Source organism: Castanea sativa, chromosome 10 (genome assembly GCF_040712315.1).
Source record: "Castanea sativa cultivar Marrone di Chiusa Pesio chromosome 10, ASM4071231v1".
NCBI lineage: Eukaryota > Viridiplantae > Streptophyta > Magnoliopsida > Fagales > Fagaceae > Castanea > Castanea sativa.
Genome location: NC_134022.1, coordinates 22,650,172 through 22,673,410, shown reverse-complemented (window position 1 = coordinate 22,673,410; position 23,239 = coordinate 22,650,172). Strand labels below are relative to the sequence as shown.

The 23,239-nt window shown below is 38.1% G+C and overlaps 2 protein-coding genes across 3 annotated transcripts; one reads left to right on the top strand and one right to left on the bottom strand.

Moving 5' to 3' along the window:
• Positions 1-18,726: 18,726 nt before the first annotated feature.
• LOC142612240 (IAA-amino acid hydrolase ILR1-like) lies at positions 18,727-19,547 on the bottom strand. The gene is made up of 2 exons (XM_075784359.1): positions 19,500-19,547; positions 18,727-19,104 (listed from the first exon to the last, which is right to left on the bottom strand). The coding sequence occupies exons 1-2, from the start codon at positions 19,545-19,547 to the stop codon at positions 18,727-18,729; spliced, it is 426 nt and encodes a 141-aa protein (XP_075640474.1).
• Positions 19,548-19,901: 354 nt separating this feature from the next.
• LOC142612769 (uncharacterized) lies at positions 19,902-22,848 on the top strand. Of its 2 annotated transcripts, none has more exons than XM_075784923.1 (2): positions 19,902-20,949; positions 21,486-22,848. In XM_075784923.1, exon 2 carries the CDS (start codon positions 21,602-21,604, stop codon positions 22,814-22,816), a length of 1,215 nt encoding a protein of 404 aa, XP_075641038.1. In that variant the 5' UTR covers positions 19,902-20,949; positions 21,486-21,601; the 3' UTR covers positions 22,817-22,848. The 2 variants fall into 2 exon arrangements, with proteins under 2 accessions (XP_075641038.1, XP_075641037.1); XM_075784922.1 differs by having other exon boundaries at positions 21,466-22,848.
• The last annotated feature ends 391 nt before the right edge of the window (positions 22,849-23,239 follow it).

Genomic DNA, 23,239 nt, shown 5'->3' with positions numbered 1-23,239 from the left:
ATTAGCGAGCACCTTTGAGGGATGCCTTATTGGAACAGGGAATAGAAATTGATGCCAAACAGCTTTGAGACTATACACTTGTTGCTGGCAAGCTTTATTGGAGGCTATGGAGGAGTGTTAGCAAGGTGTGTAAATTTGGAAGAAGCTGCGAAGAGGTTGAGCAAAGTCCATGAGAGGACCTGCTGTGCCAAAAACAAAATCTCCTTCTATCGACCCATCCAACGCTTGTGTTATTTTTGGCCTAATATGAAGACCCAAGCAAGCAAAGTACAAAGCCATTGCCCAAAATGCCAACATGTGTTCGATAAGGCAGAATCATATGCTATCTTCCAGACAACTAATTTGAGAACACCATTTTTGAAATTCATATTGGAAGGAGTCTTACCTCCTTACAGGAAGAAGGCTTATTACCTCAAGAAGCTAGCCAAGCGCTATTTTGCTAAAGGGGGGATTTTGTTTCGTAAAGGATACAACGGTGAGCTGCTGAGATGTTTGGGTCTCGCAGAATCGCAAGCTGTAATAAGAGAAGTGCATGGCGGGGAGTGTGGAGAGCATCAAGGGGGAAAGAAACTCCACGAACAACTCTTATTTGCAGGGTATTATTGGCCTTCGATGAAGAGGGACACCACTGAGTTTGTTAAATGCTGCCACACTTATCAAGCGCATGCGAACCTCATCCATACCCATCCCATGAGCTTGCAAGACATGAGCACACCATGGCCTTTCCACTCTTGGGGGCTTGATCTTATCGGTCCCATCCATCTGCGATCGAATGGCTACATTTGGATCCTTGTCGCCACCAAATATTTTACAAAGTGGGTGGAAGCTATTCCGCTCAAGAGAGCGACAGGAGCAGTCGTGGCCAATTCTATCAAAGAACACATTCTTTTCCATTTTGGGATTCCTTATAAGATTGTGAGCGACAATGGTACTCTGTTCATAAACCAAGATGTTCGAGCAATCACTAAGCATTACAAAATCAAGCATTGAAGGTCGACCCCTTACTACCCTCAAGGGAATGGACATGCAGAAGCAACCAATAGGGTCTTGTTGGGAATTCTTAGTAAGATGGTGTTTGACTACGCTGGAGGTTGGAATATGCATTTTCTCGATACACTTTGGGCCTATAGAAGCTCTACCAAAACAGCGATTGACTTTTCGTCGTTTTCTTTGGTATATGGAACTAAGACCATCTCACCGGTGGAGTTGATGGTGCCAACAGCTCGCACATTGCAGGGCCAAGAGCTTGAAACAAATGCGGACATGTGCGCTGAGGCACGGATGGTGGACTTAGAAACAATGGATGAAACTCGTGACATCGCACACGAGAGGGTACGGTGATACCGGTAACAAATGAGCAACATGTATGAGCAGAATGTGCGTGAACGGATCTTCGTGGAAGGCCAACTCGTTGAGTAGCAGATTACATAAGAAGAAACATAACGGCCCCTTCCAAGTTTGCGCCAAATTAGGAAGGTTGGGAAGGCTCATACGTTGTGAAGGAATCTCATGGAAGTGGGTATTATCACCTTTGTAACATGGACGAGTCCGCCATGACAGATCCCATCAATGGCAAGTGGCTCAAGCTTTATCACGCTTAGTGAAGTCAAGAAGTTCTGGTCTATTTTGGAAACGTAGGTATCATGTGTCGCTTGTTGTTTTTATTAATTTCCTCTGAGGCGAAGAACACCATCTCACTTTTGAGTTTGGGTGTCATCCGCCATGTGATTTGCATGTTAGTTTGTTATCTTGCACTTTCTTGTGGGAGACATGATGTATGAGTGTAACGAATCAATGAGAACACCCATTTTTTTACACAAAAAAAATGGCATCATCATATTCTCGTTTCGCTTTTTCCCTTTTTCTAATATATACACACATGTTAGCACAAATGTCTCAAAAGAACATGAATCACTTTGTTCAAGCAACAAACCTTACGAAATCGTAAGGGAGCTCATGAAAACACAAGGCAAGATCCCTACATGTGAGACTACTATGCTCTCAAGAAGGTAAGGGAAGGGCGATGACACATGTTCATACCCGAAACCTTGCAAAACAGCAAGTGGGCTTATGAATCAAAAGCAAGCATTATGCACTTAAATGCTATGAACTAACACATGATACATTCATTAAGTAATGGCTGACGCATGCCCCAACAAAACTATTGAGTATGAGGATACAGATGGTGCCATAGCCCGTCATAGGTAGGGATGGTAGGTGTACTCTCTAACTACGAATGTAGGGAAAACAAAGCCATCCCCCTAGGCAATGGCAAGTTGGCACGATTTGCAACACATATAAATACAACCCACACAGGTAGGATGCCAAAAAACGCCAGCGTGTTGCCTTGCACACTATACAGGGGAGGCAACTACTAAATGGCGAGCCAAAAAAAAAAAAAAAAAAAAAAAAAAAAATATATATATATATATATATATATATATATATATATATATATATATATATATAATGCGCGCAGAGAATAAGGTGCAAGAAAGCCCAAATCACCCATAAAAGGTCACAATAGTCAAGCACCATGCTCATTGACACTTCCTTGGAGGATGGAGTAAGGGTAAGCTAACTGCCTGACTAATCGCAACTTGCTTCTATGTAGCAATACATAACCTACAAACATATATGATCTCAAAGGAAGGTACGAAACTACTTTAATTTGAGTATTCAAAAATAGATGCATACACACCCATAAAGCATGAACAACCTTTTTCGAAGCTAAGGGCGAAAACGCGTTTGATAATATATTTTGTACATAATATGTTTAGATACAATGTGTTTAGATACAAAATGTGGGTCGCATTAACCATGACAGGTTAATCTAAGCAAAATACCAAATACAGAGCCAAAGGGGTTGTTCAAGTACATGTACACAACCCAAAACAAAAGAAGAGGTGGAGCATCTCCATACACAAGGACAAAAAAAGAAAAAAAAAAAAAAAGTCTAAGCACTTTTCCCTACAAGATACATCTATCGTAAAGAAAAAAAAAAGGCATGTGATAAGGAGACATTGGAAATTCAAAGCAGGTTATGAATGGCAATGTTATCCAAGATGACAGGATTTGGGAAACTTCTTTGCAACTGGACCATCTCTGACTTCAACATCGCGAGCTCTGTTTCCAAATCAAAAATCCAACGCACAATAAATGCCAATCGAATCTTCACGTCTCTACAAAACCACGATGTAGCAACATCCCGAAGATGACGGAGAACAAGGGAAACTTCCAAACCAGCCTTATGCAAGTCTCTCACAGCATCCCTCCACTCAAACAACCGCTCTTTAATTAAGGCATTCACTTGAGTTTCTTGCATATCCATAAGCACTGCAGCCAAGATCCTCAATAAAGGCTTCCCGACAACTGAACCGATTGTCAACTGCTAGATGAAATCATTGTGCTTGGCTCGTAGATGTTCCAACAATGGAACACTTTCTGAAGGGGCTGAGAATCGATGAAAACGTGTGCTTGGGCCTATGAAGTTGTAGAAATAGGAAGCCTCATGCTCATTATTTCTGTCTTGTTCAAACTTGTCCAAGAAAGCTTCGATGTGCTCCCCTTTAGAATTGAGAATTAGGGAATCAAGACATGTGGACATGGGTTCAATCTGAGAATCAGGTACGATGGTGGCATTGACAGGTGCCTCAACGCCCATACTGAGGGTAACCTGAAACTGTAGGTAAGTGGCATAAAGACCAATCAAAATGTATGTATGAACTAAAAAAAAAAGTGAAAGGCGTATATGTATATGTACACACACATATATAGGAATGTGTGCACCCCCGGAAGCATTAAAATACTCATTAAGGCTTTCACGATCACAAGCTTCGTGTTGGTCACCTCCCCGATAGCATCGACTCCCTTGCTCACATCCAAAGTCCCCTATGCACAGAAGTCACATTGTATGAGCAGAGGCATAAAGTTATTTATTTATTTTTTAATAAAAAAAAGGAAGAAAGGAAGGGGCGGGAAAGGAAGTTTTGTCGTGAAGCTCACTATGGTTCTAGCTGAACTTTCACTTATCCCATCATAACATTCTTCAATAAATGGAATATCCTGAATGAGAGGGTGGTGATCCCCTTTATTTAAATAAATCAATAAAGAGAGAGAGAGAGAGAGAGAGAGAGAGAGAGAGAGAGAGAGAAAAGGAGGAACAAGGGGTGGATTAGAACAAACCAGAGGAATTGACTCACCGAGGTCATCTCATTACCGGTACTCACTGAAGACCTTTGTTCTATGGCGATAAAGGGAGAGACAGCAGCAATAGGTACTGCAACATTCTCACAATCGTCCGACAAGTCATCTTCAAATGAATCTAGTATGTCCACTCTTCCTTCAGAAACCACGGGAGAAGAAGGAACCTAAAAATAAAAAATAAAAAAAGGAGGGGGGTGATGTTAGTCCAGTTGAGTGATAGATAAAAAAAAGTATGTATATGTGTGTGTGTGTGTGTGTGTGTGTGTGTGTGTGTAAATAAATGAAATAATAAGGAAAGGAGAAGGAAATGGACGTACTTGGTTGTCAAAAACCTCAAGTCTAGGCATAGAGCACATTGTGACAGCACGATTTAAGGGTGTAAGAGCATCATCCTTCATGGCGCAAAGCGCCAACACTGTGCGAGGTAAAACCCTTGAACCCGCTGCTACTGAGGAGCGGACTTTTTTAGTTAAAGGAGGAGGAAGGGCAGAGGCAGCGACATAATTTTCTAGCCTTTCCCTCTTGGTTGGGGGCTTGGCATTCAAGGCCTCACCGTGCACCAAAGGAGTAGAGACGTGAGCTTTAGCCACGGGTTCATATTTTTTCCAAGGTTCAGGAACTTCGCCTGCGTACGCCACCCAAGCCACTACCTCATCATGCCAAGCCACAAAACCTATTTTCTCTTTCTTAAAATATGCAATCAACCCACGACTAAATTTCATGGTGCGACCTATTAATTGGTGCCAAAGGAGGGGGATGAAAAGTGCATTCATTCCTACTAGTTGCTGCGTAGTCATTGAACCTAACAGCTATCTCATTCAAATATCGACAAGCCCTCCGAGTACGAACCCTAACTCTCTGATTTTTAGGAAGCAATGCCAGTGGAGGTGCCCTATTCAAACAAGAACGCCCAGTTTGCAGAACGAATGGAGTCACAGAATGCTCATGATCAAGGACCACTGGGTTCTCACTCGGCACACCCTGATCATACCCAAACTGACGCCTAACTCTGTGTGGGTTGTACCGTGCCCAAGAACCTGAGGGACCACAAGGAAATAACCAAAGCGGAGTACGAGCTGACAAAGAACTATATGCACTCACATCAGATTCAACATCTTCATCCAACAACACTAATGAAAAACCATCGGTAATGCTAACATATGGACGTCAGATAAAGTCAGCCTCCCTATCCATCAACTTGACCCAAGATAGTAAGGGAGACTTAACTCCTATCCACTTAAGGAGTATGGGAGGAGATTTACGGAATTTCTATAAAAAATCAAGCTGGTTGTTCTTAGGACTTGGTGGATAGCGCTTGTGAACAGCTATAACGGAACGGGCGAATGCTAAGAGAGGAAGAGCACATTCCTACGTCCAAACTTACAGTAATGCTAAGTTCAAATGAGTTACCACGGCATAATACGATGATCCCTTCATCTCAGAAGTGTGAAGAGCATCCAAATGATTATACAAGTTACTTAAGCACACGGTGGCCACAGCGACAGTTTCGCTACGAGCCAGCAATACAGCCAGTGGAAACAAGTATGCTTTTATGTGATCAAAGGGTGACTCAGTTAACATATAGCGACTCAGCCAATAAACCACGAAAGCAACACGGTGAACAAGAGTTCCCTCAAAGTTTTCAAAGTACCGTACCCATGTAGCAAATCGAGAGTGCTTATTATAGGGTGGAGCATCACAACCACCATAACCCGTGTACAATTATTCGATGATACCCTCACTCCCTTCAACTAACACAATTGGCCATGGCCGCTTGCAACTCATCAATGGCAACAATAAAATTTTCTCTACACCCTCTAAAGTCACAGTAGTCTCGCCCCAAGCAAAAAAGAATGTGTGGGTTGCTGAGTTCCACTTACAAACCAAATGTCGCACCTCGGCAATGTCTTTTTTCATGTTCAGACCACGGGACACCAATACACTACCATAGACTCGAGACTGCTTCAATAAATTCACAAACTCAATATCTTGCAATTCCCTATCGACCCAACAGTCCCAATCAACAGACTGGCCACATTGCATACTGAAAATGATAGGAATGGGAAGTACCTCTTGGCGATGAAGTCGGAGCTTTGTCATATTGTTTGGCGGCGAAAGATTAAACTCATCAGAATCCACAATGTCAGACCTAATCTCCATTTTTTCCTCATTCGGAGTCATGGGATCAAGCGGCAAAGGAAAGGGGAAAGGCGAAGTTGTTGTGACAAATGGGTCACAAAGCGGTCTCAGCAGCGAGTCGTCAACCACCGACCCACCAGACGATGGCGAAGAATCACCACTATCCTTGGTCTGTGACCGCTTCGAACTCTTGCAGCCACCCTTGGAGTGCAACCGTTTTGAACCCATTTGGCTCTGATCATATGGTAGGAGGATAAGGCAAGACTAGAAAAATAAAAATCGAACCATGGGAAGAGCTAGTCTCTTCACTCTCTCCCTTGTACTCTTTCTTTCTTGACCTTTTCTTGCCAAACTAGTCAGTCACGGTGATAGCAAATGGTGTGACAGAGTGCCCAACACAGCAAAGTGGAGACCCATTCGGCGAAAAAAAAACTGAGAAATTTGTGTCCCTCTTTCTAAGGTGAACCTAATGTTGGTGGGTGTAAACAAGTGATGTGAGAGGCCACTCTTTTATGTGGGCCTGACCTTAACGTGCCTTTTACCCAAGAAAAATGTGTGGACCAAAAACAAAAGAAGAGAAGAAATGGCTAGACAAATATTACACACACATATATGTGTGTGTGTGTGTGTGTGTGTGTGTGTGTGTGTAAGACAAAAGTCATAAAGGAGTCTGACTTTGACACGCCTATTACTTAAAGTAAAGAAGAAAAATGAAGACCAAGGAAACAAAGGAAAAGGCATGAAAGAAAGGGAAGGGAGAGTGAGACAAATATATGTATGTGTATAGGACAGTAACAATGATGGCAGCAACAACATGAGATGAGGAAGAGAGATTTTTTTTTTTTTTTTTTTAAAAAGGCGCAGGCAATGTACTGGCCCGTGCAACATACGAAGATTTAATGGGCCATGCTGACATCAAGTTTGGGCCGATACCATGATTCATTAAGTATTCGTAGCTTGCGAAAATTCTGTGAAGCTCACACGCATGCCGCAAGCGCCACTTGTGTGAGGGGGCTAATGTTAATAGTCATTTTCGCGACAAATTTTATGGTTCAACATAACGACTAAGCCCAATTGCTTAGCGGGTCTGACTAATGTATCTTATCTGTGTATTCTGCTTTGTTACATGGCCTAAGCCCATGCGATGGTTGGGGAATTAATTAGGAATGGTTTTTGTGGGTGTGGATTCTTTCCTGTCAAACCCTTTACATGGGCCCAGTCCATATGTGCCACAAAGTGGGCTAGGGACGCTGGGGGCACTTAGGGCCCATGAAGGCGGTCCAGTGTCAGAAATTTCTACACCAGATTTGGCTCCATGCTTTGGGTGACTATGCCCCTAATTTTTAGCCCAGCTCCATTTTCCACACCAAAGCACAGTTGACTCTAAGAAAACGGCTGAACAGCCTAGCCCACTCAGCCACCCAAATGTAGTTTTCCAAGGCCTGGAAAGACCAGAGACAGTAGCCATGAAGAGGAAACAACTTTGTTTCCAACATCATATAAAAAGCAACCAAACCTTTTCCAAGCATAATACACCAAGTCATAGAAATAGCATCTAAAAGGTCTAAGGCCTTCCTCCCAACTAAAAAACTGGTCATAAGCATCCCCTAAAGCTTGATATAAATATTTATCACCAGCTCTCAAGGGGGGGGGGGGACAACATTTTCCTACAAGAACCCAAAACTTTGACACAAAAGCCCATTCAGCTACCCAGTGTAAGGATGATTTGAAGGCCTGGAAGTGAAAATACTGATATAGAGGAACTCTCACTCTCTTACTCGGGATCTACCTCAACTTCTCCCTCTCGCTGACTGCAGGCTAAAATTTCTAACTTATGAATATATAGTTTCTATACTTTCTTGTGTTTTATTTTGTGTGGGTTTCTCTTTCCATAAAGCACCATTAGCCTTTGTGTACCTCACATTGCGAATTTTGGGCTTGGCTCTCCAAATAACATACGAATTTAACCAACCTAAAGGGAATTTTTGGGCTCATTTCTGCAATCTCGGCATTTGTCATAAAAATTACCCCGACAACCGGCTTCATGGTTGGATTTGTTGGAATGCAATGCTACACTATATCTGTATCAATCCCAAGCATGTCTTCGTAAGACCATGCAAATACCTCTTTGAATTCTATCAGTAGGGCAACTAATGCATCTTTCTCAGAGTTGGTTAAGGTATTGCCCACTTGTATCATTTTAGGTTCATCATCAGTTCCTAGGTTAACAAGTTGGGTTTCTTCTTTTATAGGCTCTACATGCCCTTGTTTTAATTCCTTATAATTAAGAGTTTCTTTACCAATTTCCCAAAAAAAAACATTCAAAGCCAACAAATAAGCAGAATCAGAAATCATATTATAAGGAAAAGAGTTCTCAACAGACTCAACAAAAATTGACTCTATAGGAATACGATCATAAACAAACTCAACAGGAACAATAATACTAGCAGAAATAGACTCAATAGGGATAGAAACAATGTTTTTGACAAGAGTGATCAACTCGGCGGTCTTAATCTTCTCCAAATAGTCTTGCATGGGGTGGGTGGCTCCCTCCCATGCCCAATTCTTCAACTCAGTTGTAGCTTCAACAATGGCAGGTGGCTCCTAGTGAGTTCCTTTTTCCCTCAACATTAGTACCATGGGGTCTTCATCCATATAATTGTACCTTCACCATCAATCTCTATATCAATGGGCTTGTCAGTCACGTACGCATCCAGATGCTCTGTACTGTCCATCCACTCACCAAACAGATCTTGCTTTCCTTTGTTGCTCCGGTGGATGTATTAAGGGAGGTATTCTGACTCATTCCCCTCCATTCTCCCATCTTCACCTTCAAGACTCTTTGATGTGCATGAAATATATACAATAAAGTACTCACATATCTACATATTTAGCCTTACTTTTATGTTATTTTGTTATTGATTATATAATATCTTTGTGTTGCAAGTAACGAGAGCTTTACATACAAAGTGGGGCTAAGCCAATCGAATCAAGCCAACTTTCATCCAGCCAAGCATGAATTCAAGAGAAGACCAACCCAATTAAATTCAAGTCCAAGTGGAGCAAGGAATCAAAGGAAATTTGCACCAAATCCAAGTCCAATTCGGATTAGGATTCTAGCCTGCACATCAGTAGTATTTTTAGCATAACTTTTGGCTCAGATATCCAATCGAGATAATTCAAGTTAGGCTGGAAATTTAACTTAAAGGGCTACAACTTTGTAGATTACCAAAAGTCCAAATTCTGACGTTAAATGGGCCAAAATCGTCGGTTAAGTGAAGCCTAAAAATCTGGGATTTTCTCCAAACGGGAATAGGATTCCTTGACCTATTTAAAGACTCTTTAGGGAAAAAAGAGAAGAGAACCTGAGAGGAAAAGGGGGTGTCGCATAGAAGAACTTGTTTTGAGAGTCATTATGAAGAGGAGGATCTGAGGACAAAGGCGAGAGCTTCATGTTGGTCAACCAATTCAGATGAAAGACATAAGTTTTATTTGTTTTCTTTTCAATTTTATTATGAACTAAATTTATTTTCTAGAGCGTTGATGTAGTCTAGCAATGAACACACAATTTATATTCTGAGTTATTTTATTTTTAATATTTCCATGATTGAGTGTTTAATTCTTATTCTTAATGCTTACTAATTTTGTACGAATTATTGTTTGATCAATTGAATTACAATGAGACCGAGAGGTGATTTGTTGTTTTAGTTCTTGAATTAAACATCATTAGTTGAGTGAAAGTAGAGATGCTTTACCGCGATTAGTGTGATTTTTCAAAAAATTCAAAGTACGTAATAAGTCTCCAATTAATTAAATTCACATAGAGATATGGAATTGTTAGTTGAAGATATTTTTGATATTATTCGAGAGAAGATATTGAATACTTAAGGAATTTTTAATCATCAACGGGAGATTATTAGAATTTAATAATTACGAAGAATAAATTGTGTGGGATTTATTTTCAATTTTCCAAATAGTAATTAATTTAGTGAATTTCGGTATTCAATAACATAGTTAATCCTTGTGGGTTCGGCATTCGTTTTCTAAAAACACTTTACTACTTGTTACGATTCTGTGTGCTTGCAAATTATTTTACGCGAGCACTCTCCAATCTTAAGTTTTTGAAACTGTGGATCATCAACTTTCTGTCTAGGGTGGCCAATCTTGCATCTATGTCATCTTCTTCCTCAATGTATAGGGTCAGTGAGCCAATTCTGAATTGTGGAATGACCCTAACTCAGGAATTTCTCTACCATGCTTGTCATATCGCGGGCCTAATTTTGAACTAACACCAATAATGCAGCTCCAATCCGAGGGACACCCATAGGGGTAATCATCATAATCTATATCACCAACTTCCTCATCATCAACTTCATCTCCTACTGCTTCGAGCACATTTTCTAGCTTATATTCTTCACTTTCAGCGCCATTCTTCATATCTATAGGCTCAGTTTTAGCATCATACTCTATATCTCCATCATAGTAATCCATGTCGTCATCAGAATGGTCTTCATAAAAAGGTCCTACATCTTTAGCCTCTCTATCACTGGGAGGTTCGCCCTAATCGTTGCCACTATATTGGCTATCATAGTCTTTACTATTATTGCTTTCACTATCACTATTGCTATCATTCTCACCATCTCCATTGTCATTGCTGCTGCTTTCACTACTGCTATCACTCTTGTTGTTGCTACCTTCATCATCATCACTAGGGGCTTCTCCCCCTTCCTCATCTTCACACTTGTTCTTGCTTCATATGGGCTCTTCAATGCATTTTGGCAAGCCTCCTAGTACTCTTCTTCTTCTATATTGCAAATGACATCTCCCAGAAGCGTAGTCATTGCATTAGGGTCCATGTAATCAGCCCAATTAGTCGGGACCCAATTTGTGTCTTCCTTCTTCAGTTCTGGAAGCTTGTTGTTGCAATCAAATAATAGCTCAAACCTAGGCACCATTGTTATTGACTCAAGATTGAATCTTGGTTCATGAAATCCCCAATAGCGTTGACTATCTTCAACTTTGACAAATTTTCCATTCAACGTGGGAGTATAAGACTTTAGGGGTTCTGGGGGACAAGGAAGTCCCTTGACTTTAGCCTTGGCATGGACCATTCTTCTCACCTTTATCTCTAACAAGTCATCATCAGTAGGCTTATAACCTAGCCCAAAAGGTGGTATGGCAATAGGAATTATTGGGACTTGAGCAGTTGCCTTTTCTATAGTCTTCCCCAAATTCATTCTCAGAAGGTAATTCATTCTTCTCATCATTACCAGCATGTTATTGTTGCTATAGGGGGCAAAGTCCTTGGGGATCTTCTCTTCTTCCAAAACCAGGTTTCTCAATTTCAAAGCCATCTAAGGTCAATGGCTCATTCTCAGAATCAATACCAAGAATGGGCTTTAGTATGGTCAAAGTATTGCCATATAAGGTTACTATGGCTCCTTCATGAAACCGAAACTTTGGTATAGGGATGAAAGTACGGCCTTTGTGTCATGGATTCATGGTCACCCAAGAAGCATATTGACGCACGAAGCTATGTTCAGGACTTGAAATTCCACCTTCTTGATTAGTGAGCTCTAGTGTTATAGTTCCCAAGACCTCCCTTCTACTATTGTCATATGCCCTCACATGCTAATCAATCGGCACAAAATCTTCAATACTTAGGCCAAGGCAACTTGCAATCTTTAAAGGACACACATTTAAGGCACTTCCATCATCAATGAGAACCATTGGAATCCTCTTACTTTTGGCATCTACAGTAATGTGTAATGGGTCATCATGGTGCTTCTCCTTCTTCGTCAAATCTTTGTCAAAGTAGAAAAATAGTGAGTTCCCTCCTTATAGACTTGATCATACCATTTAGATCTTGAGAAGTAGTGGTTGTAGGGACTTGGATTTGATTGAGAAGGTACACTAGATTCTGACGGTGCTTATATAAGGCCATGAGTAAACCTCATAAAGATATATTGGCTTGTGTCTTCTGCAGCTGTCATCCTCTTCAGTGGGTGTTTGTTGGGTAGATTTGTTCAAGGCTTCTATCGGGTTGTTTGTCTCCAAGTGTGGGGGTTTGAAGTGTCTCCCTCACCCTTGTGATGTGGGCAATTTTTCTTGGGTCATTTGATTGGGGTTCGAAGTGTCTCCCCTTGAATGTAGGTATTGGGTTGTTTGATTGGGGTTCAAAGTGTCTCCCCCCATATGTAGATGTTTGGTAACTTGCTTGGGGTTTGAAGTGTCTCCCCCCATTTACGGATGTTGGGCAGTTTGATTGGGTTTGAAGTGTCTCCCCCCATTTGTAGATTTTAGGTAATTTGTGGATTCTATTACATCTTCACTCCATATATCATACCCTACAGTGGACGTCATACCCATAAACTCTTCCCATATCATCATAAAGCACTCAGGTAGGACATAAATTAACTCAAACGGGTCCTCTTCACTTTCCTCTTCAGTCATCAAGCAATTAATCATCGGTCCTCTCCCAAAATTGTGGTTGAGCAAAGGATTATTAGTGATGCTAGGCATTGTAGGTGGTGCAATCACCTTAGTGTCTATCACATCTTAAATTGCATGACGAAGGCCAAAATACTAGTCAGTATCATGGCCATGGCTTTTGTGGTAAGCACATCTGTTACTCACATCAAATTTTGCAAGTAATGGGTTTAGGATTGGTCTTAGGTCTAAGGGTTTTTGTAACCCCTTTTTTTTAGTTTTTCAAACATTTGTCTCATGGGCATATATAACTCATGAAATTCCCTCCTAGGCCTTGGAGGTGGCCCTAGTGATATTTGTACATATTAGAAACTTTTGTAATTTTAGAACTAGATTCTAAATTGTTTTTAAACCTTGGTTGATCCTCATTCTTTATAGTGCCATTATTTATTGCATCCTCAATTTGGGTTCCAGTAGCAATTAAAGTTTTAAAATTAGGAAAATACTGAGCAAAAAAGTACTTATGCTATATAGGTAATAAGTTTTTTACAACCATGATTAATTGTTCTTCTTTACTTGGCCTATTCATCATCTGTGCAGCTTTGGACCTCCACTTGGTAATGAAAGTAGAGAAAGATTCTTTCGACTCTTGCTTCGTGGTCTCCAAATCTCCCCTCGTCACATCCATTTCTATGTTTTACTTGTATTGATTGTGAAACTCGTGGTAGATGTCCTCCACACTCCTTGCTCTAGTATCATCTAGGTTGAGGAACCACCTAAGAGTGGCCCCAATCAATGTATTTTGGAATATTTGAGCAAGTAGTTCTTCAGTTGCTCCTAGGGGCTGCATGGCCCTCATATACATCTTCAAATGGGACTTTGGGCAACCAGTCCCGTCGAGCTTTTCCAAGGTTGACATCTTGAAGTTGAGAGGCAATCTCACATTTGAGAAAAGTGAGAGTGATTGGTAGTTCATGAGGTCTTCCATCTTGCGAGCTCTCTTGATCATCTCTTCCACCTTGTTTATCCTCTTGTTGATCTTCTTCTCACCCTCCATGGTTAGGGAATTATGGTCAGTCTTGTTCTCCTCTTGGCCACTCTTCAAGTTTTGAAATTGTTGTACCATAAAGTTCATGTCCTCCCTCAATTGGATTTGACTAGCTACCATAGTGTTTAGTAGCTCTTAAGTGTTTATGAGTTCTTCAATATTTGGATGTTCTCCCCCTTCTGCCATAGTGATGGAGTCTTCGGACTTCTTGTGGCTTGGACTGTCTTGTAGGTCGAATACGGGATTGTGATGTTACAGTAGTAGAGTGTTTTCTATGCTCACGGGCTTTAGTACCATGATAGGCTTGGAACTGGAACTGCTTGCTTGAGTGTAGATCTTGGGTTCTCTTTGGAGTCTTCCCTCTGATCTTGACCAAATTCTCCCCTAAGAAAAGGCTTGGTTGGGTCAATCAAAACTAGGTCCCCATTTACATCAATCAACCAACCAACCAAACACACACAACATGTAATGCAATTTTAACGTGGACCGGCCTAAGGGTAAGTTCTAAGTCATTACATTATAGGGTGAGTTTGTTGTTTCATTGTTTCCCATAACTAGGACGTTACATCTTCCAACTTGTAATGCAATGAACATTACATTGGTCCAAACGGCATGGTCTATCCTTTATAGTCAACAAGAAATGATCCAATGACTTTAGGCTATGAGTTGGTGAGTTCGCCACTAGGTACCCGAATCTAATGAAGACCGGTGATCCATGGTTACTACCACCTTATGTTGAGATAAGTGCATGCATATTTGTTGTTTTAATGGCACACACTATAACAGTTAGGGAAAGCTCTTAACAAACATGGCAACACAAACAAAAAATATCATACAAACATCTCAAGACATAAACAAACAAACAAACAAACATCAACATCATGCAAAAGACAAGGGTATATAGTTGGTCACTTAAAGTCTAACACAAAGCATAGCCCTCGACATCCTCAACGTAGTCGCCACTGTGAGAGACCGCGCATCTTTTGGAAGGAAAGGGGTGCTCTCAAAAAGAGATTTGGGTGCTTTTAAGGGCACCTGTCTTTTAGGTAGTGGTGTGGAGTCACCACTTCTTTTTTATACAAAAAATATATAATTACATGTTCAAAATAACTCAAATGTAATTGATTGAATAATAAAAATATACAATTTTGGTAAATTAACCTTACAAGGCTTTGGTCCTAGTTACAATCTATGCAAAATGATACAAAACTTTGGTCCTAGTTACAATTTACTAAAATTAAAAGACAAACCACTAATCTACCTATCCAAAAATCTTAAGTTCAGAGACTAGGTTACGGAATGGGAATGTGTTAGGCACCCATTTTGCCCAGAGAAAGTCTGGTCTTCTAAACTCTAATGACTAATATACCATTTTTGTACGATGTTGAATGATAAGTTATAATGCATATGACAAACACTTGACAATAATTAATTTAAATATATTTGCCTGGTGAATATTTCCTCTTTTTAAAGAAAATTCATATTTGTTTTGAAAATTAAAAAAATAAGACTCGATTTGCAAAAAAATCAGATTTGTTTTTGTAAAGGGTAAAAAGAGAGATTTATTCAAGAAAAATCATATTTAAAAGATGATTTGATTCGTAAACAAGAATCAGGTCTGCTTTTAAAAGTTAAAGAAAAAGATTTGATTTGTTAAAAGAAATCAGATCTGTTTTTATAAAGTAAAAAAGAAGATTTGATTTGTTAAAAGAAATCAGATCTGTTTTTATAATGTAAAAAAATGAGATTTGGTTTATAAAAAAATCAGATCTATTGTTGGAAACAAAATAAAAAAAAAAACTTTTGAAAAAGAATTCACATTCATGAGACAAACTTATTATGCATGCATCACATATTATAAAAAAAAAAAGAAAAAAAAAAGGAAAAGACTTTAACCTAACTTTTAATCCCTTCTTTGAAATTTCAAAATTTGCAATTTTATAACAAAGAAAACTTTTCAGAAAAATTTTCAGATTTGTATTTAATGAAAATATAGATCAGTTTTGAGTTCAAAAAAAAATCAGAACTGTAATTAATAAAAATACAGTTCAGTTTTGAGTTAAAAAAAAAAAATCAGATCTGTATTTAATGAAAATACAGATTAGTTTTGAGTTTTTATTAAAAAAAAAAAAAGTTTTGATAGTCATTAGCAGATTTTGAAATCAAAGTGAAAGAATTAAAACAAACAATCATCTAAAGAACATGTCAAAGAAAATTCCAACAAAGTATCTAAGCATGGAAATTATATATTAATCATATTCATAAGACAAACAATAACATACTAATTAATGGAAAAAGAAAAGAAAAACAGAATACCTTTTGCATGAGCGTGCTCTTCAAATGAAAGAATATTTTAGAAATCAAAAAAGTTTGTTCACCTCTTTGAGGTCTAAAATACTTTACTTACAAAAAAGAAGTTCCTAAAACAAAAGCTTCCAGAACGTCTTTAACGTAAGGGGAGTAGAAAAGTCAGAAAAGAAGAGCCCTAAATTTTGATTTTTTTTTCCTCTATTTATAGAGGTTGGGATGCTTAAAAAATATGCTGAATGAGATCAAATACGAATTGGAATGCGTCCTTATCTCTAAAAATCCGAAAAAGATAGGTTTTATCTCAATCAATGGGTCCCCAGGTTGGGCCGAGTGTTTGGGCCAATCAACACTTGGGAAGTGCCGATCGACACTTGCCATGTGTCGATCGGCACTCTAAGAGTGCCGAAAGGCCCTCTTGAGTGCCAAGTTCGTGTTTGAGTTTTGGTCCAACTTTGACTCCTTTTTTGAGGATTTTTTAGCCAAGAATTGCACCTGGACGCGTTTTTAATCCGTATTCTAAAAATTAATCACTTTTTCTTGATATTCAGGTCTTTAAAGTGATAATTATCTTGTAGATAAATATTCCAAAAAGACTTGATTATCCACAACTTCTTTGTTATCTGATTATCCACTTTATTCTCATGCAAGCAAGTCTATTTTTGACACTAACTAACAGTCAATCATAAAATTATTTAATTAATTTTAATTTTTTAACCAATTAAAATTAATTTAAATTAAATATGCGTGATCAGTTCCACCCAAACAAAATGCATGCAAACCGTGAATACTTAATCCTGTGATATCTTTTAATTTGACGGTCCGATTTGGAAATCGAACATACCGTCGCGGTCGTTAAAATCTCAAGATCTTTTTTATGATATGCAATGAATGAATTAATGCATGTCATGCAACTCTAAATTTTGGGTATATACATGGTTACTTTAGTCATCTTCCAAGATTAAATTATGAGTGCAAAATCGAGTGTCTACATACACCATTGTATGATTTGCTCTTATATGACTTCAATTTGTCAATTTGATGAAGAATTCATTGCTTGAATGTGCAATGGTTTACAAAAAAATTTGTCAGATAGTTTTAGATACTGCAAACGAATAATTCAAAAATTCAAAAATATTAAAGAATCAGATGATTCACTGCTTAGAAATTATTGAAAATATATATATATATATATATATATATATATATATATATATATATATATATATGACTATACAATAGAGAAATATAAGAGAATGATATGGGTTACATTCAAAAGAATAATTTCAATTATCTTGTAAAAAACGACTAAAGAGCGTTTGGTGGTTTATGTACGAAAATTACTTTTTAAAAAATACATAAAAAACCATAAAATAATTTTTTTTTTTTAACAAAGTAGAGAAGAAGAAAATAACATAAGAAGAGTTCATACCTTTACTTGGCAAAAAAAAAAAAATTGTTGGGGTTTGCTTTGCTTTTATAGTGTTCATGATTAACCTCGCAAATTTGAAGATAAATTATCAATGTTTGAGTCTGAGAATATAGAAGCTTGATTTTAATTGTAAATCGTAATATACTAGAGGATATGTTAGAATCTCGAAAGGAGAGCAGGGGGGGAAAAAACGTTTCTTCTAAAAATTAATCATCACAAATATGACGTCAATTTGTACATATAAATCATCCAAAAAAACAAAATGGTTTATATGATTTTGTACAAATTGGTGAGATGAAAAAATCCAATGTTATGAGTTATCATGATCTAGTCCACAATCAAAGATCACCAAAGCCTAGAAGAATATTTAATGTGCTTAGAGATATGTAATAAGTAAAGGTCAAAATGTGAAAAAGACCCCTTAAGTTAGGGTTAGTTGCAAACTGATTTCATGGGAGATCAATTTTGTATTATTGATTCTTGAGGTTTAAGAATTGTTCAAATTGATCACTCTATCTGAATTTTCATTAACTACAACTGAAAAAAAAAAAAAAAAAGAGTCAAATGGTGTGCATGTTACCACTCTACTATTAAAAAAAATCATTTTTAAAACATTATGTGCATAACATATGACAATTTTCTATCAATTATAGTTAATGGAATTGAGATAGAGTGGTCAATTTAAATAGTTCTTAAGCCTTGGGGGTCAATAATACAAAATTGATAATATAGGGTTTTGCAACTAACCCAAACCTAGGGGTCTTTTGTACTTTGCCTAGAGTAAAATTTAGCTGCAATTCTTTAAGTATTGTACCTTAGATTATCCAATTAACTTCAATTATGAGCTTAAGACTAAAAAACTTGAATTATGTGCTTGCATCGGCCAATTAATTGTAATATTGCTTGCATATATTGCATTGATCAATGCATCTATGAAATTAATTTAAATTTAAAGAACTAAAACTGAACTTCGTCAATTTACAAAATTTTACTTGATTTGGCAGACTTTAGGTTCTACTCTAACATATTCACACAATTTAATTTTATGATTTTCATTGTTTTGTGTGAATCACACTTCTGATGTTCTTGACATCATTTTCTTGTTTTTCTTTGTCATTTATCTCCAGCTGAATCCAAAACAAATCCCAAGTTCCTTATTGTCAAGTTAATAAGTGCCATTAACATGGCTATCAAAGAACGTGATTGCAACAGCAGCACGAAGAGCTGCTCCTATTGGAAAAGCCTCTTCCTTAATAACGAAATAAGGAGAGTGCAATGGCTGGTCTGATTTCACAGTATCATTCATAATCCCAAGCACAAACATTGCTGCAGCACTCTTCTGTGAGAAGAAGCTGAAATCCTCTGCTCCTGTAGACACCGGTAGAAGCTGAACATTGGATTGCCCAACTAGAGATTCTCCTACTTTCTTTGCATGTTCATACAATGCCTCGTCATTAACCGTTACAGGAAAAGGCAGTGGTGTGTCTTCCTTGAAGTCCAACACAGCTCTACATCGATGCACAGCTGCTTGTGCTTCTATGACCTGCAGGTGGAACACATTAGATGATCACTACTTTTTCTTTCAAACTGAATGGTAATGGTGGAAATGAATGAAGGTCAGACAAGGAATGCATGTTTCACCTCTTTGATCCTTTGCTTGACGTAGGAGAGACCTTCATTGCAAATCCCTTAAATTAATCACTCTCAGACATAAAGATGTCAATCCCTTCTTTGGGATGGGTTAAAGATGTTTTATTAATTTTAATAAAACGACTTCAATATGAATTGTGAATTTGTAATCATACTAATAAAGAAGGAAATATAGACTTGAAATTAGATTGTGTAATTTTTTAAAGAGGTAATTACACTAAACCTACCTGTGGTTTGGCCCGAAATCACTTTGCCTACCCGTGGTTTGAAAAGTATCACTTAACCCACCTGTGGTATGTTTCCGTCAATCTCCGTAACCCAATTAAGCCCAGCCATTACAAAAACACCATTTAACCCCAAAACACAATATAACGCGAATCAAAACACCCAAAACTCAGAAACTTTTCGAGAGACAGCTTATTGCTGAAAACTGAAAACTGAAAACTGAAAACACTGTACCAAAATAATTTTTAAATGTGTGAATAGTGCTGTGGGTCCCATTTTTAATTTTAAAAAATCTGAAAAGTGAAGTTTGTGGGTCCCGTGAACAGTACACGGGACCCACAAATTTGCTGAAAGTCAACAAAATCGGCTACTGTTCATGCACAGTAGCATGAACAGTAGCCGCTTCTCCTATGAAACGCGTGAAGCAGAAGGGCAAAAAAAAAAAAAAAAAAAAAAAAACGCTGAACGCAGACGCCCCTTTTTTCATCCGTATCCAAACTCAGCCAGACTTGTGGTATTTGTGTCTGTTCTCGATTTAGGGTTTCAGATTTTTAAACCCAAAAAAGGAATAACAAATGTTATTTGGTTCCATAAATTGCAGATGTTGAAAGGCTGTGGGGGGTTTCCACTAGCCCTTGAAATGATTGGTGGATTATTCCGTGGGCAGAGTGCAGAGGTTCAGCTCAGTAGATTGGGGAAATGGTCTATTGACGACATTATTTCCAATATTGATCTGCATAAATGTCTCCAAAGAAGCCTAGAATTTTCAGGTCCTGAGGTCAAATTAAAAAAGTTTTCATGTATTTAGGTTCATTTCCTGAAGACCGAAGGACCTACGCTGCTGCCCTCATTGATATGTGGGTAGAATTATATAATCTAGGTGAAGATGGCGTTGATGCTATAGCCACTTAACAGGAACTCAACATTCGGCATCTGGCTAGTCTTGTGATGACAAAGTATGGTGACTTTTTATTCCAATAATCTAAATTTTCATACCATTGATGTGGTTGGTGATTATTACAAAGAGCTTGAAAGAAGGAAAGTTGTACAAAGCTAGAAACAATGAGGGATTTCAACTACTTTACAAAGGGAAAGAAGGGGTTTCCAACTTCTATTTGTCTAGGAAAAAAAATTGTTGCTTGTCTTGTAGATGTTTGAATTCAATTATTGTAGATGGAAACTGATAGTATTTATTTTCCTTAGCTGTCATTTCCTTTTTTGGGTATCCATTTTTGGGTTTAAAAATGGATTAGATCTGGGTAGGTAGATCTGGCTCCCCTTGAATCAATGAATGGTACATCCCATCATGGAGCTTCAAACTCTTATCCTTACTCGCCGAAGAGCAAAGCTGGGAGGAGTTTGTACGGCTCGCTGTTGCGGATGTGGAGGAAGAAAGATAGGGAACTTTCGGCGATTTTCTCCATGTCGCCTAGGTAGCAGCGGAGGCCGTCGGATCTGCCGTGGCCGAGGAGATCGGTAGTGAAGACGGCGTAGCCATAGGAGATCTGGGGAGGTAGATCTGGGTTTTATTTTTATTTTTATTTTTTTGGTATGTTCTTCATGTTCAAGATTTATGTGAATTGAGAGAAACCAATACCACTTTTTGCTCTTGTTTCTCTTGCATTTTTGTGCTATTTTTTGATTTGGGAGAAGAGAGACATAAAATTTGAACAAAAATACATATTTACTCTTAATTTTAACAGAGGTAGGTTACGGAAAATAAATGGAAGATACCACAGGTAGGTTAAGTAACTTAAGTGATACTTTTTAAACCACGGGTAGACAAAATGATTTTGAGCCAAACCACATGTGGGTTTAGTGTAATTACCCATTTTTTAAATAAATTCATAAGTTATTAAAATATTTTTTGTAGTTTATTGACAAAATAATATATTTGTAGTAAAATTATACATAATTTTTTACAATACAAGATTATAAATTAATTTTTATCTAAACTAATTCTAAAGTCTTATTAGCTTCTTAAACCCTCGGACGAAAGTCTTAACTCTCAGTTCTCTCACATTTTCAGTCTGTTCTCTGATTCTTCAGTTTCCCGCAATCCGCATAGCTCAGTGTCAGAAGCCATTGACCCCTGAAGGATTAATCAGACCATCAATACCGCCCAGTTGAAGCTGATTCAGCCAAACTCTGTGAGTGAGTCAATTATGTTTGCTTTTCTCTCTTCAAGACAGCTACTCTTTATTACGCATAGGAATAGGAGGACCCAATTTCAATTGGGACTTCTTCAGAAAAAAGCCATCTTAAGCATCAAATCATTTATATCAATAGCTTTATCTGAATCAGAACAGCAAAAAACACATTCTTTTACAGTGTCTTATCTCATAAACTCATGTGGGTTGTCACCAAAATCTGCTCTTTTAGCATCCCACAAGGTACACTTTGAAAACCCAGATAAACCAGACTTAGTGCTTAATCTTCTCAAAGAGAGTGGATTCAATGATACCCAAATCACCAAACTCGTCACAAAAATCCCACTGCTGCTTTTATCTCATCCTGAGAATACCCTTTTGCCCAAATTCGAATTTTTGCGCTCTATAGGGGTTTCAGGCTCTGACCTCCCTAGAATCCTTAGTTTGAATCCTGACATGCTGAGAAGGAGCTTAAAGAACAATCTCATTCCCTGCTATAAGTTCCTCAAGAGTCTGCTTTTTGAGAATGAGAAAGTCATTACGGCTTTAGGGCGCTCTCAAAGGGCTTTGCTAAGTAATGGAACAAAGACTATGGTTCCAAATATTGCACTTTTGAGAGAAGTTGGAGCACCTCCAACCACCATCTCTTTCTTGGTGACTCGTTCTCCGTCTGTTGCATTCATTAAGCCTAGCAAGTTTGTGAAAGCTGTCCAGGAGGTTAAGGAAATGGGTTTTGATCCTTCAAAATTTGCATTTGTGCAAGCAATCGAAGTGGTTTTGTCAATAAGAAAGCCGACGTGGGAATATAAATTTGAGATTTTTAGGAGGTGGGGTTGGTCTAAGGCGGACACTCTCTCAGCGTTTAGAAGGTTTCCAAATTTTATGCTTTTATCGGATGAGAAGATCACAAAAGTAATGAACTTCGTTGTGAACAAATTGGGACGGCCATCAACGGATATTCTTATGAATCCTGTGGTTCTGAATTTAAGCTTGGAGAAGAGGATTATTCCTAGGTGTTCAGTTGTTCAAATTTTGTTAGCCAAGAATTTGATCAAGAGTGATTTAAGCTTAGCGACTTTCTTACTACCTAATGAGAAGTTCTTTTTGGAGAAGTTTGTTATAAAATTTCAGGACAATGTTCCTCAATTGTTGAGTGTGTATCAAACTAAAATGGATCTTTTGAATGTAGAAATTCAATCTGAGAAGGTATGTGGTACTGAACTGTTTTAACTTCTTGACTCCAATATAATCTTATTCTTGCCTTTGACTCTCATGGTTGCAAGGTTTTGCATTTTAGATTTATTGGATATGGGATTTGCGCTATCTCATACTGTTTTCACATGTGTATGTAATTTCCAAGACAACAGTCTCAAATGTAAAACTTTGACATAGATTTGATGATTTTTTTATTAGATATTTAGAAGTCAGTAAATCTTGTGTGTTACTATTTACTACTTTTGTACAGGGAAAAAAAAAAAGAGAGAAAAATTGGGAGTCTTCTTGTTAGATGGGACATGAGTACTTAGATGGCTTTAATTTAGTTTGCAACTCTCTAAGTGCTAAATGTGATCTGTGCTATTTGCTCAGGGCAACACACACAGGGCAGTATTCACCTTGGAATGTCATCTAATTTCCCTACATTAGGTCTGTTAC